Source organism: Glycine soja, chromosome 3, assembly GCF_004193775.1.
Source record: "Glycine soja cultivar W05 chromosome 3, ASM419377v2, whole genome shotgun sequence".
NCBI lineage: Eukaryota > Viridiplantae > Streptophyta > Magnoliopsida > Fabales > Fabaceae > Glycine > Glycine soja.
Window position 1 is genome coordinate 30,296,086 of NC_041004.1, and position 14,904 is coordinate 30,310,989.

The 14,904-nt window shown below is 34.1% G+C and overlaps 2 protein-coding genes across 5 annotated transcripts; one reads left to right on the plus strand and one right to left on the minus strand.

The window, feature by feature from the left end:
• Positions 1 to 3,973: 3,973 nt before the first annotated feature.
• On the minus strand, positions 3,974 to 9,465 carry LOC114406406 (putative threonine aspartase). Of its 2 annotated transcripts, none has more exons than XM_028369096.1 (10): positions 9,245 to 9,465; positions 9,002 to 9,173; positions 7,869 to 7,953; positions 7,618 to 7,699; positions 7,394 to 7,520; positions 6,815 to 6,918; positions 6,548 to 6,711; positions 4,981 to 5,104; positions 4,805 to 4,909; positions 3,974 to 4,528 (listed from the first exon to the last, which is right to left on the minus strand). In XM_028369096.1, exons 1-10 carry the CDS (start codon positions 9,368 to 9,370, stop codon positions 4,445 to 4,447), a joined length of 1,173 nt encoding a protein of 390 aa, XP_028224897.1. In that variant the 5' UTR covers positions 9,371 to 9,465; the 3' UTR covers positions 3,974 to 4,444. The 2 variants fall into 2 exon arrangements, with proteins under 2 accessions (XP_028224897.1, XP_028224898.1); XM_028369097.1 differs by having other exon boundaries at positions 7,869 to 7,958; positions 9,294 to 9,444.
• A 290-nt stretch (positions 9,466 to 9,755) lies between these two features.
• Positions 9,756 to 14,483, plus strand: LOC114406407 (ubiquitin-like-conjugating enzyme ATG10). Of its 3 annotated transcripts, XM_028369099.1 has the most exons (9): positions 9,756 to 9,909; positions 10,213 to 10,293; positions 10,899 to 10,986; positions 12,186 to 12,367; positions 12,451 to 12,501; positions 12,573 to 12,669; positions 12,811 to 12,903; positions 13,515 to 13,612; positions 14,079 to 14,483. In XM_028369099.1, exons 4-9 carry the CDS (start codon positions 12,188 to 12,190, stop codon positions 14,289 to 14,291), a joined length of 732 nt encoding a protein of 243 aa, XP_028224900.1. In that variant the 5' UTR covers positions 9,756 to 9,909; positions 10,213 to 10,293; positions 10,899 to 10,986; positions 12,186 to 12,187; the 3' UTR covers positions 14,292 to 14,483. The 3 variants fall into 3 exon arrangements, with proteins under 3 accessions (XP_028224900.1, XP_028224899.1, XP_028224901.1); XM_028369098.1 differs by lacking the exon at positions 10,899 to 10,986; XM_028369100.1 differs by lacking the exon at positions 10,899 to 10,986 and having other exon boundaries at positions 12,582 to 12,669; positions 14,079 to 14,367.
• The last annotated feature ends 421 nt before the right edge of the window (positions 14,484 to 14,904 follow it).

Consider the following 14,904-nt stretch of genomic DNA (forward strand, 5'->3'; position numbering starts at 1 on the left):
TAAATTACTGATGGACTCAACATTCATCAGTTGTTCAGAAGATAACTGGACAATCTTATATGGTGTCCAGGCTTGACCCCAACTTTCACTCCACAAATTATTCTGCAACTGGTTCTTACTTAAATGGTACAGTGCACTCTTCTGAGGTGGCTATTTTGTCACCTGCATCTTCCTATTCAATAACTGTGCACACTCCTTCGGAGAAAGAAGTGGGTAATTTTCGAGTTGATTTTCTAATGGGTGGAATAGTTCCAATTGAACGAGTAAAAAATCAGGATAAAATGATGAAAAGTGGTTGGTTGTCTGAGCCATACAAGAGAATTGGTGATTGTTTTGCTCTAACCATGAAGGATGAGGGTGTGATTTCTCTTTGGAGAGGCAATACTGCTAATGTTATCAGATACTTTCTCACTCAGGCTCTGAACTTGGCTTTTAAAAAGGACAAAGATGCCTACTGAAAGTGCCTACTTGATCTTTACAAATCATAGTTTTGCAAACAAGGATTTTAAATTTGGTTGTTTCATGTCATCAGCTTGTAATTCGTGGAGTTTGAGACCCCCTTTGGGTTGAGAAATAATTAAGACTCGCGTTTTTATCAAATCTATTGAATATAACAGATTACAATTTTTTAACTCATCAAATCATTTGTTTTGAGGTTGTTTTATTTGGGGTACTGTGTCTTTTGTCACAGTACTCTTGTTTTAATTAGAAATATGTTTGCATTTGGTAAGTTATGTATAAACCAATGTACGTGGCAGCTGTATAGCAATTTAGAAGGTTGTTGTTGATTCAGGAAATATCACAAGTAGGTGGTGGGCGATGATCTCGATATGGTTGAGGGTGTTTGTGGGGAAGTGTTTTTGCAACATCACAAAGAAGCAGACTCAGATTTAATATCCAATTTTAATTATTAAAATGTTGTCAGTGATTTTTAGTGTTGGTTTATTCAACATCACATAGTGTTTCAACAATTGTCGTGGTGTGCCGGCAATTCTGTTATCGTGGCCTTTGGGTTCCAGTAGAGATATGAATTCTCTATAGTTGTGTGGTTCATTATTTGGGTTTTAAAAATGGTGGGATAGTTTCATTGGACTTGGTTTCTTTGTTCTCTTTGAAACTGATGTACTGTTTACCGGTTATTATGTAGTTTTGTTTCACATCTTGTGCTGCATCCACGTTTTATTATTAATAAACTTCTCTTTGGCCTTTCAATAAAAAGGATAAAAATAGTTTTTACAAACAGTTGTTTGGGTTTCTGACTAGTTATGAGTTATGATAATTTCTATTTTCCTGCATTTGGTAGACATTGATAGAGTTCATTTAGCCCATACTAAAGAGAGGTGTTCTAAGGAAGAATCAACTAGGCATTGAGGACAGATCACTAATGGCGAAATGTGCTAACCTGTATCAGATATCCAATCAACAACAGCAAACAATTAGCCTCATGGGAAATCACAATTAAGAAGGATGGGAATGGAACTTCAGCTGGAGAAGAAATTTATTCGACAATGAGGCTACAATGGCTGCTGAGTTCATACAGGAAACTGAAATGCTATCAATACAACAGCAGGGAGCAGACTCATGGGTTTGGAGGGCTGACCCGAGTGGAAATTATTCGACAAAATCAGCATATGACATATTGTCGAAAGCAACAAGGGGGTTGTAGATAATAGGCCTTTCGTGGAGTTATGGAAACTTAGGATACCACCTAAAGCGGCAACGTTTGCATGTAGGGGTGGAAATGAGCCAAGTCAAGCCAAGTTTTACTAGGCTTAAGCTCAGCTTGAGTTGAATACGTAAGGCTTAAGTTTGGCTCATTACCTGTCATAGGCTTTTTTTTAAGGCTCGGCTCGGCTTACATAAAAGTCTGGCTTGGCCCACAAGCCTATTTAAAAGCTTGCTTAAAGACGTCTTTGATTAATTAATTATTTTAAAACCTAGTGAAATATTAACTAAAAAAAGAAACTTATAAAATTTTATATAAGTATTGTACAAATTCAAAAATAATTGATAAACAAAATCATATTGAATTCAAGTCGTTAAAGCACAAAGTATATCAAAAGAAAATAAAAAGAGTATAATATTAAAAAATGTATGGATTAGAGATGGTTTACACTAATATAACCAAACAAAAATTATTATTAGGTTAAATTAACAATTTTTAATCCAATTTTTGAATATATAATTATATTAAATATTTTAAAAAAAATATATATCTACAATAATTTCATCTTAGTCTACTCAAGCCATATCTTATATACTATTGATCGAGGCCGTACCCGAATCAAATAAACATTAAAAGTGCAATATCTAGGAAATGATCCTAGGTCGTCTCCCAACGAGCAATGATCAACCAAACGTTCATAATAGATAATAATAAAACAGTAACGAATTGGGGGGTTGTTTATTTTTGTAAATTAAACAGCAAGTAAATTTGAATTAGAAAACAATAGAATTAAAACATGTTTCCCCTTTATTCACGAGCAAGTCTCTTATTCTAGATTACGAGAATTTATCCTTAATCAGTTCAACCACTTAATCCAACCCTAAATTAAATTATTAAGCAAAAATTAACATAAAGCTGTCATTATGTGATTGAACAATATATACACCAATTAATCATGAATGAAACTGATCATTAAGCATGAATGTAAATTAAGTGCAGAGACAATTAATCAAGCACTAAGCATGCATGGATTAATAGCAACAAATACAAAGTAATTAGTGAAATGGAAAAACTGATATGTATTCAATAGTAATAACAAAACATCAAAGAGAGTTGGGTTTGATCCTCAAGAGAAAACAATGTTGGAGACTTAACCTTTCATTAATCAGTAGAAATGAAACTGTAGATTGAAGCCGAAACGAAATTGCAGAAAACGAATTTTATTCTACGTGAACAGTGTGCATGAACACTAATAAAAATTAGAATTCTAAAATCCTAGAATTATTCTCCTCTCCAAAAAAAAATTCTATAAACTAAAATCTTGGTGTTGTTATATAGGTCCTCGGTCTCAAAGCTCACAAATCTATTTTAAGTCCAAGCCCATAAACGAAATAAAATAAAATCTGGACAAGATAAGATAAGATTGGATGAAATAAAATCTAGATGGAATAAAATCTGGATAAAATAAAATCTAGATAGAATAAAATCTGGATAAGATAAGATTTGATAAAATAAAATCTAGATAGAACACTTTATGTAACACACCAACGGGAATGCCGGTAATATTAAGGATACAAGATGGAAATGCTGGTGGATAGCCCTCACGTGGACCATTTGACCACATAGAAACAAAACAGTTTTTTACACACATATTTTCAACACAAGCAAAGTAATGGATGACACACTTCTCCTATTATGGTCATGGCTTAAAGTTATGGAGAAAGACTTCACTATGCATTACAACCAGTGGTCCTCTCAGCTGGGGGATGTATTTGGGTAAATAGGAAAGGGTACTGGCTAGGATTCTCTGTAGTAGATACACCACAACTGTAATCTTGGCCTTGGGTTCAGATGGTATCTAATATTAACCTCTAGGATAGTATTGATAGCAGCTGTGTATATTTCTATTGTTTGTATTTTCAATACCTCTGCTACTTTACATATAATCTAATTACCTATTTTTGCTGAGCAAAAAAAATAATTAGGCATTGAATTATGTCGAAGAATAGCAAATTTCAGTTTAAAAATATAAAATTTCATATGGAAAAATTGGTAAGTTTTATGCTTGCGCACTTGTGATTTATTGATCAACGTATTAGTTACTGTCAAGTTAAGACGTCAAAAAATAATAAATAATTTCTAGAATAATAATAAAGTTATTTAGAATTATATATTATTTATTATACTATTATATTACATTTGAAGTCTTTATATTTTTATATAAGCAAAGAATTTTATTGAAATAAATGAATGGAAAACGCACAAGATGTGCCTAACAAAACAGTACATGGGTAAGAGGAAAACATCAATGCAGGAACAAAATACCATAACATGTTACTACTCATTTCACGCCATGCTGTTCACATCTTAGTACAAATATTGGCTAAAATTCAATAACACAAACAACCATTCCAACACATACTGTTTCCTGCAACTTTTCTTCACCCACGTACCCACTAATTACATTCTACAGTCCATAGAATTTCTTAACAATCCAAAATGAACCTTATATCTATCCAACCAAAATGTCTCAGCCTAAAGTATGCTAATTGTAAATCGAATATAGACTTATATCTATCAAACCAAAATGTCTCAGCCTAAAGTATGCTAATTGTAAATTGAATATAGACTTGCTTTGCACGGGTGAAATTACATATTCTCAGTCCACCAATGTACCGCACAATATTGAAAGATCACAATGCAAGGGAAAATCAATTAGTCTGAATATGAATTTCAACACTTCAGCACTGATGAAATTTGATCCATGGGCATACCCAACTATCCATTTGAAAGATCTATTCGTGCTCCAAATTGATCTATTGCTGTCTTGCTTTGTTGTTTTGTACTCCTAAGAATTGAAACCTGAACCATACCACAATGGAAAAACGTTACTTTTCAAAAGGTTCGCTGAGAAACCATCAGGTTAGAGGAGGCAAAAGGCAAACCAACCAGGCAAAGAAGGTTAAACATGCTAAATTAAAAACATTGATAATAAACCTAAAACATTCTGTAGGCAAATTTTTTTAAGATATTTTGATCATCATTTCATAATGAGCATTTTTAAAAGTTAAAATTTAGAAAAAATAATAATATGAAATCTTCATATGATGGTAAGTCACAAAGTCATAACTATGCTACCTTGGGCCGTTCCATAGAGCTTCCAAAATACCCTACTCCAAAAGACAAGGAAGTGTATGCAGCAGCAATCTCTACAGCTTTCAGCCTTGATGATTTTCCTTGATCCTAAGGAAAATGAAAGTTTAATAATCTTCACAAAATTATTGACAGGAAAAGCTGTAGGACTAGGGACTCACTGTCAAAGATGCATCTGACTGCACAACCAAGATCCCTGCACTGCTATCAGTACCACATTGCCTGCCATCCTCAACAACAGAGCGTAGAATTTTCGTGCAAGCAGAGGCAGCACCAGACTGCGAGCTGAAGGAAATTCAACATTAGAAAAATCTAGTACAATGAATATTGCTATGGAACACACTTAAATAAGCATATGCAACTATGGTGGAAAACATTGTCTTGGCTAAACATATTGGGTGTCTTCCCAGAAACACCGAGAGAGCACTTTCTTCAACACTCCTATTGCAATCTCAACGGTATCAGACTACAAAGATGGCAAACATGGTGGGTTTCTCTGACCTGGTGTATATGGTACCATAGGAACAGGATAGTCTTCTCAAATGAAAGCTTCAATGGTCAAAAATTGATGGATGATGCGTTATTTTTCTGCTGGACTAGGCTTAAAAATATGGAAAAAGGATTCGACATTCCTTTCCATTCCTGGTCTAGCAACATCAGGGCTGGGTTTTGTGTTAGGGGGGGATTGGATTATAGATTTTTTGTGGTTGGGATCCTAGTTTAGACAGATCTATGGCTGCCTAATACCTGCACTAAAGCTTTGCAGGGCATTTATATTTCCTACTATGGGTTCAGTCAGGTTCTTAGTATTTCATGTCTAGCGTTTTGAATCTGCTGTATACCCATCCTCTATATGTATTTTAGTACCTCTGGTACTCATCTATAATATATTCCCTACTTTTGCTGAGCAAAAAAAAAAACTGCACTAAAGCTTATATTAGGACACCATAGCTCTGCACAAAATGACTCTAGGATGTATATACAACAGTGCCACTTGTACTGATTTTATTATAATATATAATACATACATATTTTTTCCAATAAAAAAAAAAAGCATATGCAACAATGCTTAAAAATCAGAAGTTGCAATTTCTGAAGCCAACAACATATAAACTATGCTAGATATTCAAGAGATCATATTTACAACATTAACATGAGAGAGAAACAGCAGTTGAACTACTAGCCTACCAATTCTGCACACCAAGTAAATTTGAGATAAAAATAATGGATTTTTCTCTCATTAAATTTCTCAAGTGGAAAATTTTAAAATATTTTAACAATATGATCTATAACATGTGTCCAACACAATATCTACTGACCCATATTGTTCCATAAAATGTGTCTAATGAGTAAATTTCAATGAAAAGCATCCTTTTAATGCATGTCCTCAGCCTCAAACATAGAATCACAAGTGTAAGTAAATGTTTAAACTTTGAAAATGCCATCTTATTTCTTAGGTGAAATGTCCTTCAGAAAAGAAAAGGTCCCAAATGTGATATATATTCCATTGCATACTATCAATGAAGACGTAGCATAACTTGAGCACACAGACAAGACCCCTATATAAAAAATTCTCCCCCTATCATGAAAATGCAAATAGAAATCTGACTATCTGAGAACCAATCATACAGTGACAATGAAACACAGCACTCCCTACCCCTATATAAAAATTCTCCCCCTATCATGAAAATACAAATAGATATCTGACAATCTGAGAGCCAATCATACAGTGACAATGAAACGCAGCACTCCCTAGCCGCAAATCCTTTCATTAGGTGTTCTCCTGCCCCCGATACGCAACAACCAGCCATGAATGGAGCCCCAAAGGGACCTTTTGATGATGCCCAACAACCTGAACCATACATTGCTGCCAACCCAATGCGTCCACTAACCTGTTGGATATTTTGTACATATAATTACTTGTAATCACTTACAACTCTAACATGGAAGTGCAGAGCACTAGAAGAAATAAAAGCCAAGAAAACCATTCTTCACCTTTAAAGCAATACCACCACTGGAGGCTCCTGATGCTACATGCCCCTCATTATCTATACAAATAACCCCAACAGTGTCCATTACGCGATCTTCCAAAGCACAATCTGCATATGAAAGAGCACATGGCTTTGGCATAATAAAGTTCATAAGGAGTATCAACACTTGTAATAATTGAAGACTTGGAGAAAAGATCCTGACCAAGATCATTCTTTCCAAGCTCTTGTACTTTGCATTGCTATATCTTTTCCGATAATTGAAATGGAACCCAACCAGTTAAATCCCTTAGCAAATTAAGATTACTTCTCAAGAGATGATTTTAGTTTGGGTTTTAGAAAAACAATCTATGATTGGTGCAAAGGCTTAGCTTTATATGTTAACATTAGCTCATGTGACTTCCAAGAGTTTGAAGACTAAATGATCTTCTTCCTCAGTAAGATTGCTTTTAAGATAGTAGGCTTATGCTCATTTTCATGAGCAATGAATCTGTCTAGATTCTTTGGAGCAATTATGTTTATTGATTTCACAGTTTTGGAAGCAGAAAGTAGGGTAAGATCTTGTGGAAGTGTGCCATTAAAATACCTGGTACTGTGGCATTTTGATAGACAGAAGAATCGCCCTCAGGAGTGTTCTCTGTCTTAGATCTAGCAGATTCAACCATGGATTTGTATTTTATCCATTGTGCTTTTGCCCTTTCTGTGACCAGCCACTATATACAGAGTAACGAAGTTACGGTTTTATGGTGGTATGACATATTCAATGACAAGTTCCACTGCAGAATTTAAATCATAAGTGAAAAATATGACCTCATTGGCCTCCTCTATACTTGGTGGCAATGCAATGTCCTTAGACTTGGCCCATTTGCAAGCCCCTTCACCCACCAAGAAGCTGCATAGAGACAAATTCCCATAAGTCCAGCAATAGATATTATCAGGTCGATTTTGTTCATGAGGTGAAAAAAAGAAGAAGGCTTTCTTAATATTAAATATGGTAGTGAGTCTCATGCAGTTATGTAAATGCTTTGATCAGAAATGCAGAGATGTTGAGCAGTGATTACATTGGAGGAATTCGACCCAACAATGGAGATCCCATCATTTGCTCTTTGGCCAATAAAGCAGCAATTTGTATAGCATTTCGGACACCTGGTCTATAGTGAATGGAATAAATACACAGAAAACTTGACGTAAAATAAAATTCCAAAGTCTTGAGCGAGCAAAAAGTAAAGCTAAAACAGCATTTCATCCACAAAGCATTTGATTACCCAGCAATGTAAAAATTTAGAATCTGCCCAGTTGTTCATGCAGGAGGGAATGAAAATGAACTATTTAGCACACAGTAGAGTCATGCATGTTTGGTTGGGATTAGTTTTGGAGGAACAGTCATTAGTTTAATTATTTTGAAAAAACTGTCCCAGGAGCTGTAAAAGAAATGAGAGAAATGACAGTGACACTCGCTCATGCATCATTTTCCAACACACTTTCTCTTATTGAGGGAATAACTGGCACATTACTTTGTGAAACTTACATAATTTTTACCTGATAATAAAAGAAGTGGTAGAAACAATGCATTCGCCTTAGCAAGTGTGCCCCTAGCATAATAAACTAAGTGAAACACACATGCCATGAAAAATATACATTTTCACATTCCACCTACTAAACCAATTAAGCACAAAGTTTGAGTTTAAAAGCTTATTTACACAGCTTATTTGACTTATCTTATGACATAAACATTTATGTAACTGTTAGGAAAAGCTTATAAAAATCGGTTACAATATGCCTATAAGCTCTTTTCAGCTTTACTTCAATAAGCTCTCTACAATAGCTTATGAAAACACCTTACACCTTACATTATTTCCTCTTTGGTTCTATAAACAACTTTTCCATGATAATCACTTATTCAATAAGTGGTTAATTAAGTTATTTATCCAAACACACCCATATTCCATAAGCTCTTAGAGAGCTTAATGTCGCGAACTTCTTATTGTCTCATAAGCTTATCGAAGGAGTCATAAATAAACTATTTTCATAAGCTCCTTAGAAGCTATTATCATTAACTGTGAAGCATTCAAGCTTAAGCAATAATACAATTGGAGAATTCTCATGTTCCATAAAACAGAGTTTGATTTCAATCACCGTACGTATCTATCTATCATAGAATCAACAATTCTAATCATAACATGAAAGCAAGTACCCGCAACTGCTCCAACAGCGCCAAAAGCACCAGATTTTCCGTCTATAACACTGGCATCGCACTCCACGCCACCGTCTTCGGTCAGATTGGAGCCTCTGCCGGCGTTTGTGCAGGGATCGTCCTCCAGCACTTGGATGGCGGCTACGACGGCGTCTAAGCGCGTTCCCGAACCCTAGAAACACGAAAAGTAGTGAACGGTGAGAAATTGAAGAAGAGAAAGAAGCTAAGGTTAGGTTGGGTTACGTTAGAGAGAACGGACGCGGCGGCGAGGCAAGCGCGGTTCATGGCGGACCTGAGGGCTTTGTCGTTCGACGGAGAGTGGTAACCGGCGCCGACGTGAACCGCCACGAAATACCTCTTTCCCTCCATTTTTTCACGACTTTCCCCCTTCTTTTCTTCCACTTTTTTCTTTCTTTGAAGCTTAGATTTAGAACTCTGTTTGACACGAGCTAGGAAAAATAATAAAATGAAACGAACAAGAAGGGAAATTTTTTCTTAAAATATTTTAAAAAGTTATTTTTATTTTTTCTTTCTTTAATAATTTTTATTATTATTTGTTTTCTCTCAATTTCTTCTTACACGTTATACCATTGATAGGTCATTTTGGAGAGTAATTGAAAGATAAAACAGTGGATAATTAAATTTTTTGCATTTCCTATATCCACTCCCGTTTTTTGAAGTACACTCCCAATTCCTCTTTTCAAAAGCCAAATTACATAAATGACCTTTTTCTTTTAAAACCTCAAAGCAAAGACACTCCCCCTCTGACTCATAGCAGAGCCACCCCCCTCTCTTTAAAGTCGTTTTGTGCATGTTGCAAGCCCTCTTAAACCCTAGCATGTTGGGTTTCGATTCGTGAACGAACAAAAGCTCTCATTCCAGACCGGTGAACGACACGCTCTTGAAAGGTCTTCTGTCGTTTCCTCTTTTATTTTTTAAAAGTTAATTATTAATTAAACTCTACCAATATGTGCACGCACCCACTTTGAACGAAAGCACACTCTTTTTTTTTTTTTTAATGGTTGTTTACCGTTTAAAGGTTATTGTGAACAATTGATTTTAGATTTTGTTTTCCGTCAATCTGTGGTTTTACCAATTCATAATATTTGTTTATCAAGTGACTTGAGCACTGTTTAAATTTCCCAATTTGATGTGTTTGAAGTTTTAACCTTTTCTTTTATGTGAATAACGCTGCTTACATTTCTTCACAGGAGAAATTGTATGAATGGATTCTCAGGCAACAACAAGAAGGATCAAAGGTGGCCACCATTGATGTTGTTACCCATTTGCAGGTTTTATTTTCTAGTCTCTGCAATTTTACAGATATCTTTGTAAATTTTGGAATATAGATTCCGGAATATTGTATTTTGTATTCCAAAAAGTACTTTCCGGAATAGAAAATCTCCAAACACATTTCGGAAACAACTTTCTAGAATACTCCTTCTTGTCTCGATTGTAAGAAAAAAAAAAGACATACTTCAGACTTATTAAGAACATTAGTTAATTTGATTAAATGGTGTCATTTTCAATTAAAAAACAAACACTTTTCCTAAACTATACTTCATTGGAACTTGATATCAAACATAAAAAAAGTTCTTAGCCTTATTAAAGAAAAGATATTTGGAGAGAGTCTCATTAAATAAGACATAGGTAAGTGAAATTTGCTCATATGAGACAAAAAAATAAGAGGCTTTTGTTGCTTATAATCGAGACTAGAGGGAGTATATTTGTTATATTTTAAGAAGTAATTTCCGGAATATTTTTTGAGATTTTCTATTCTAGAAAGTACTTTCTGAAATACATCTAAACCAACATTACGGAAACGAATTTCCAAAGTAATGATTAAACAGCACTTCATCATTCCAAAATCAAAAAATTGAAAAGGAAAGAAACAAAGTTTTGTGCAGGTACCTGATTTCTCATAGCTTCAATCATCGCGTATTCTTCTAACAATCAAAGTCTCAATATAATGGAATGATTATTAGGTAAAATTTTAATACCTTCAATTGACAAAAGATGGGAAGAGGGAAAATTGATGAGAAAGGATGAGAATGGTTTAGAGAACAATCAGATAGAATACAGAGAATAGGGTTTACATTTTGTTATAATATATAAGGGGAGTGTACAAGGTATTTTGGGTATATAGAATATTTATTAAGTAAAAATTTAAAGAAACAATAAAAGGGTAGTGTACTTAGGAAAAAAGGGGAGTGGATATAGTAAATGTTTTTTGTTTAGTTAATTTAGTATTATAGATAACAAATGAGAGTTAACCGCAGGATGAATTTATCGCACTTTTTGTATATTTGGAGATTAAATTTAAATTTTTTATTTTTCAAGGATCAATGTGTAACACGCTCACACTTTTAGCTTAGTTGGTTGAGTAGAGTGTGTGAGTGTTGTAAATTCTAGTACCGTGTTCAATTCCTATGGATAAAAAAAAATATAAAATGGAAATTCTTCTCAAACTTGACCCAAAATGACAGTGCTTTACGCTGCCCATTTCTGAATGAACGAACAAAAACGTGTGCATTGTTGCCCAATAGTACACGTTATTGTTGTTTGAACTCCACTCCACCCCGCCCACCCTAGTTCCTTTCATGCCTAGAGTCTGCAATAGGAGAGGTATATGCTAGATAATTGCATCATTCTACGATATCTAATTATTTGATGGTTCAATACTTATTTTTTATGTTTGATTTTTTTTTTTTGGCTTGACAGTTGTGATTAATTTGTTTTTTTTCATTTTCTTTGTGTTCATTAGTATTGTAATTTGTCTGGATTGTTCAACTTGTTTTGATTTTTGAGACATCAATGTTTATGTTACTGTCTTGCTTGCCCATGTAAGATCCTAATTCTGAGGATTCTTGTTTCTTGAGGTTGTGTTCATCATACAACATAGGAATGTGATATTTCATAAACAGAGCGAATATGCTGTATTGCCATAGTATAAGAGTTCCCTTAGAATAAATAGGAACAGGTTCAGAGTTAGTTACGCTAGGAATTATGCATTTAGGAATTTAGATTTGAGAACTGAGAAAAAGGCTCTATTGTGAAAGGGGAAGCCGGCAGAAGAAGAATCTTTAATCCTTGAATTCTTATAATGAATCTAAGCACTATCCTTATGGATTAACAGCTGAGCTAATGCATACTTGATCATAAGAAATACATCTCCTCTTTCTAGGTATGGACTTAAAAGATGATGCTGTTAAGGGCATAGTCCCTTGGGATGGGACTCTCTCTTCATTTGATTTTTCCCTTTCTGCTCATACATTTTCTGACAAGTGGAAAAGGTTCAATCCTTCATTTCCTGCTTGGCAGTGGATCACATGTCCAAAACAACATCATTTGGTTGCTTCTCATAAGGTGGGGTTTTGTAATTAGATTTCTAAATCCTCTGCATTATTATTGCTCTATTCTTAGCAGCTTTCTTGGTTTTTGTCTGTCAGGTGGAAGGATACTTATCCCTGGAGAACATGTGCCATATCAAATCAAGTCAGGTCTGCCAGCAATTTAGTTTACTATTGCATTCTTAACAGTGGAGTAGATGTAAATTACTGGATTGTAATAGTCATTACAGGAACAAGAGAGTGATAGAAGTCTCACATGGAAAGAAGAGTCCAACATCTCACAGAGAGAAGAGCCCTTTGATAAAGCAACTTTAGTATGTATGTATGGCCTAATTGTTATTCATAGTCTAACTTGCGTTTTTCTCACACCATAAACTTGGTTACTAGTATTCGTGGCAGTTTCAGCATTCTTTCCCTGATTCCTAGTTCTTATAATAATGTATTTTTTCCTCCTACTAGGTCCAGAGCATGAAGTAAACCACTATGATTTTCATATTGTCTACAGTGCTTCATATAGAGTTCCAGTCTTGTACTTCCGTTCGTACCGTAGTGGTATGTTTACTTTTCTATCTATGGAGTTTATGTATGATAAAAATCTTGTTGGATGCACAATTGTTAATTATGTTTTAAAACAGTTTTTAAAGCCAAGTCCACCGTATGGTTGTTTTATTAGAAAACTGGTTGCTTGAAGTGATCCAGTGGTCCTGTTCAATGTTTATGTTGGTAGATGTGGATACTAGAAATGCTAGTTACATAAATAATCCTGCGCAGTTTATAGCTTATGGTTATACCATAATGCCACTGTAATTGAAGCTGTGGTTGGATTTGAAACTTCTTTGTGGTCGTTGAAGATATTTAATTAGAAAAATGGGGGGAAGTAAACTACACGGAAGAAACTACAGTTTTATATTCTATCACCTAGGTTGATGGTGTTGACTTTTTTTAATATAGATGATTATACAAATAGGTCTCTTAAATCTTCTGTTCTTATCATCAATTAGCAATGAAAAAAACTGTGTTTCTGCCTGTATGCTGAATTGTACTATCACATTTATCTACTTCTACATTCTTATATTTTAGCATATAATGCAAATTTGTTATTGTAATAAATGATATTCACAGTCACTATATATTTGATACCATGATACTGTTTAATTATGTAGATGGGCAACTTTTGCCGTTTAATGAAATTGAAAAGGACCTTCCTGGTCACTCTGCAAAGTTACGGTCAGAATCCAAATGGACATTTATAACTCACGAGGTAAATCACTTTCTTCCATCTTTCTTTTTCTTTTATTTTTTCCATCAATTTTTTGTTATAAAATTTTCATGATTATGGTGTACTAAAATTTTGCCTCTGTTGGAAATATACCAAAAAATATATTAATGAGTTCTATAAATAGATATGAAAGGAAAATGCACAAACTAAGGATAAGACATGCCTTTAAAGTTTTCAATAGCTGAACACCATAAAAATTGGTCTGCAAATGCAAATAGCGGTAACTTCTACTTCTGTAATCTGTGGATTCCTTTTAGAACACACAAGGGAATGAAGTATTACTTCCAGATGGGTTGATTGATGTTAGCAAAAATGTTTTTACCTAGTTTTTAACCACATTTTATATTAAAAGTAACCATGATTAATCTGCATCTGCAAAACCTTATCACTAGACTTGTTCATAACCCCTCTAGCTTACATTAAATTATTTTATTGTTATATCTTGCAGGAACATCCATATTTGAACAGGCCATGGTACAAATTACATCCATGTGGGACAAGTGACTGGATGAAGCTTCTCTTTCATAGTGACTCATCTTTGAACAAAAATGGTTTTGTTATTGAACAGTATTTGATTTCCTGGTTCTCGGTCATTGGACAAGTTGTTGGTCTTAAAATTCCTTTGGAAATGCTGGATACTGTAGTTTCTAATGATTCTTAGACGCTTATTCATACTTACAGAAAAATAAAATAAAGAAAAAGAGGACAAGGAAAAAGTTTCTGCACGCCACATTCAATTACTGTTGCAGTTGTCATATTTTTTATTGGCCTCTGTTAGTTGTTAACTGTGGTTGACATTTGTAAGTAACAATTTTGCTCAAGCATTAAATGAAACGGTAAATATATATTTTGACATGCTTTTACTGGTAAATGGATCATGCTATTGAAACTTAATATGCAGCGACGAGTGCTGAATGGTAAATTGACTAGGGAAGATGACTCAGTTTCGACTGATTAAAAGGTTTTTCACTTCAGTTCATCCTTAGTCAAGTATAAATTTAAGATAAATACTAGTTAACTTTTTTTAACGCACGCTTTAAAATATTTTATAATTATTGACTGAGATTTATTGAAAATCAAACATTTTATGTTAATATTTCACTTATTACTTAATGAGTTCTATTTATAATTTTGTAATATTTAATAAATTTTAATGAATAGTAAAGAGTGATCATTGATCCAAGACAAAAAAATTAATGTCTTTTAACTATGTTAACCATGAATTGTGGCTGGTGGGGGCATATTAATTGCTAAATTGCTATTACTAATCATCA

Coding starts and splice junctions, on each gene's coding strand:
- LOC114406406 (XM_028369096.1), bottom strand. CDS start 9,370: ATGGAGGGAAAGAGGTATTTCGTGGCGGTTCACGTCGGCGCCGGTTAC. Junction 9,174..9,244: donor CCGCGTCCGTTCTCTCTAAC/GTAACCCAACCT, acceptor TCGTGTTTCTAG/GGTTCGGGAACGCGCTTAGA. Junction 7,954..9,001: donor CGCTGTTGGAGCAGTTGCGG/GTACTTGCTTTC, acceptor ACTATAGACCAG/GTGTCCGAAATGCTATACAA.
- LOC114406407 (XM_028369099.1), top strand. CDS start 12,188: ATGGACTTAAAAGATGATGCTGTTAAGGGCATAGTCCCTTGGGATGGG. Junction 12,670..12,810: donor TGATAAAGCAACTTTAGTAT/GTATGTATGGCC, acceptor TCCTCCTACTAG/GTCCAGAGCATGAAGTAAAC. Junction 13,613..14,078: donor GGACATTTATAACTCACGAG/GTAAATCACTTT, acceptor TATATCTTGCAG/GAACATCCATATTTGAACAG.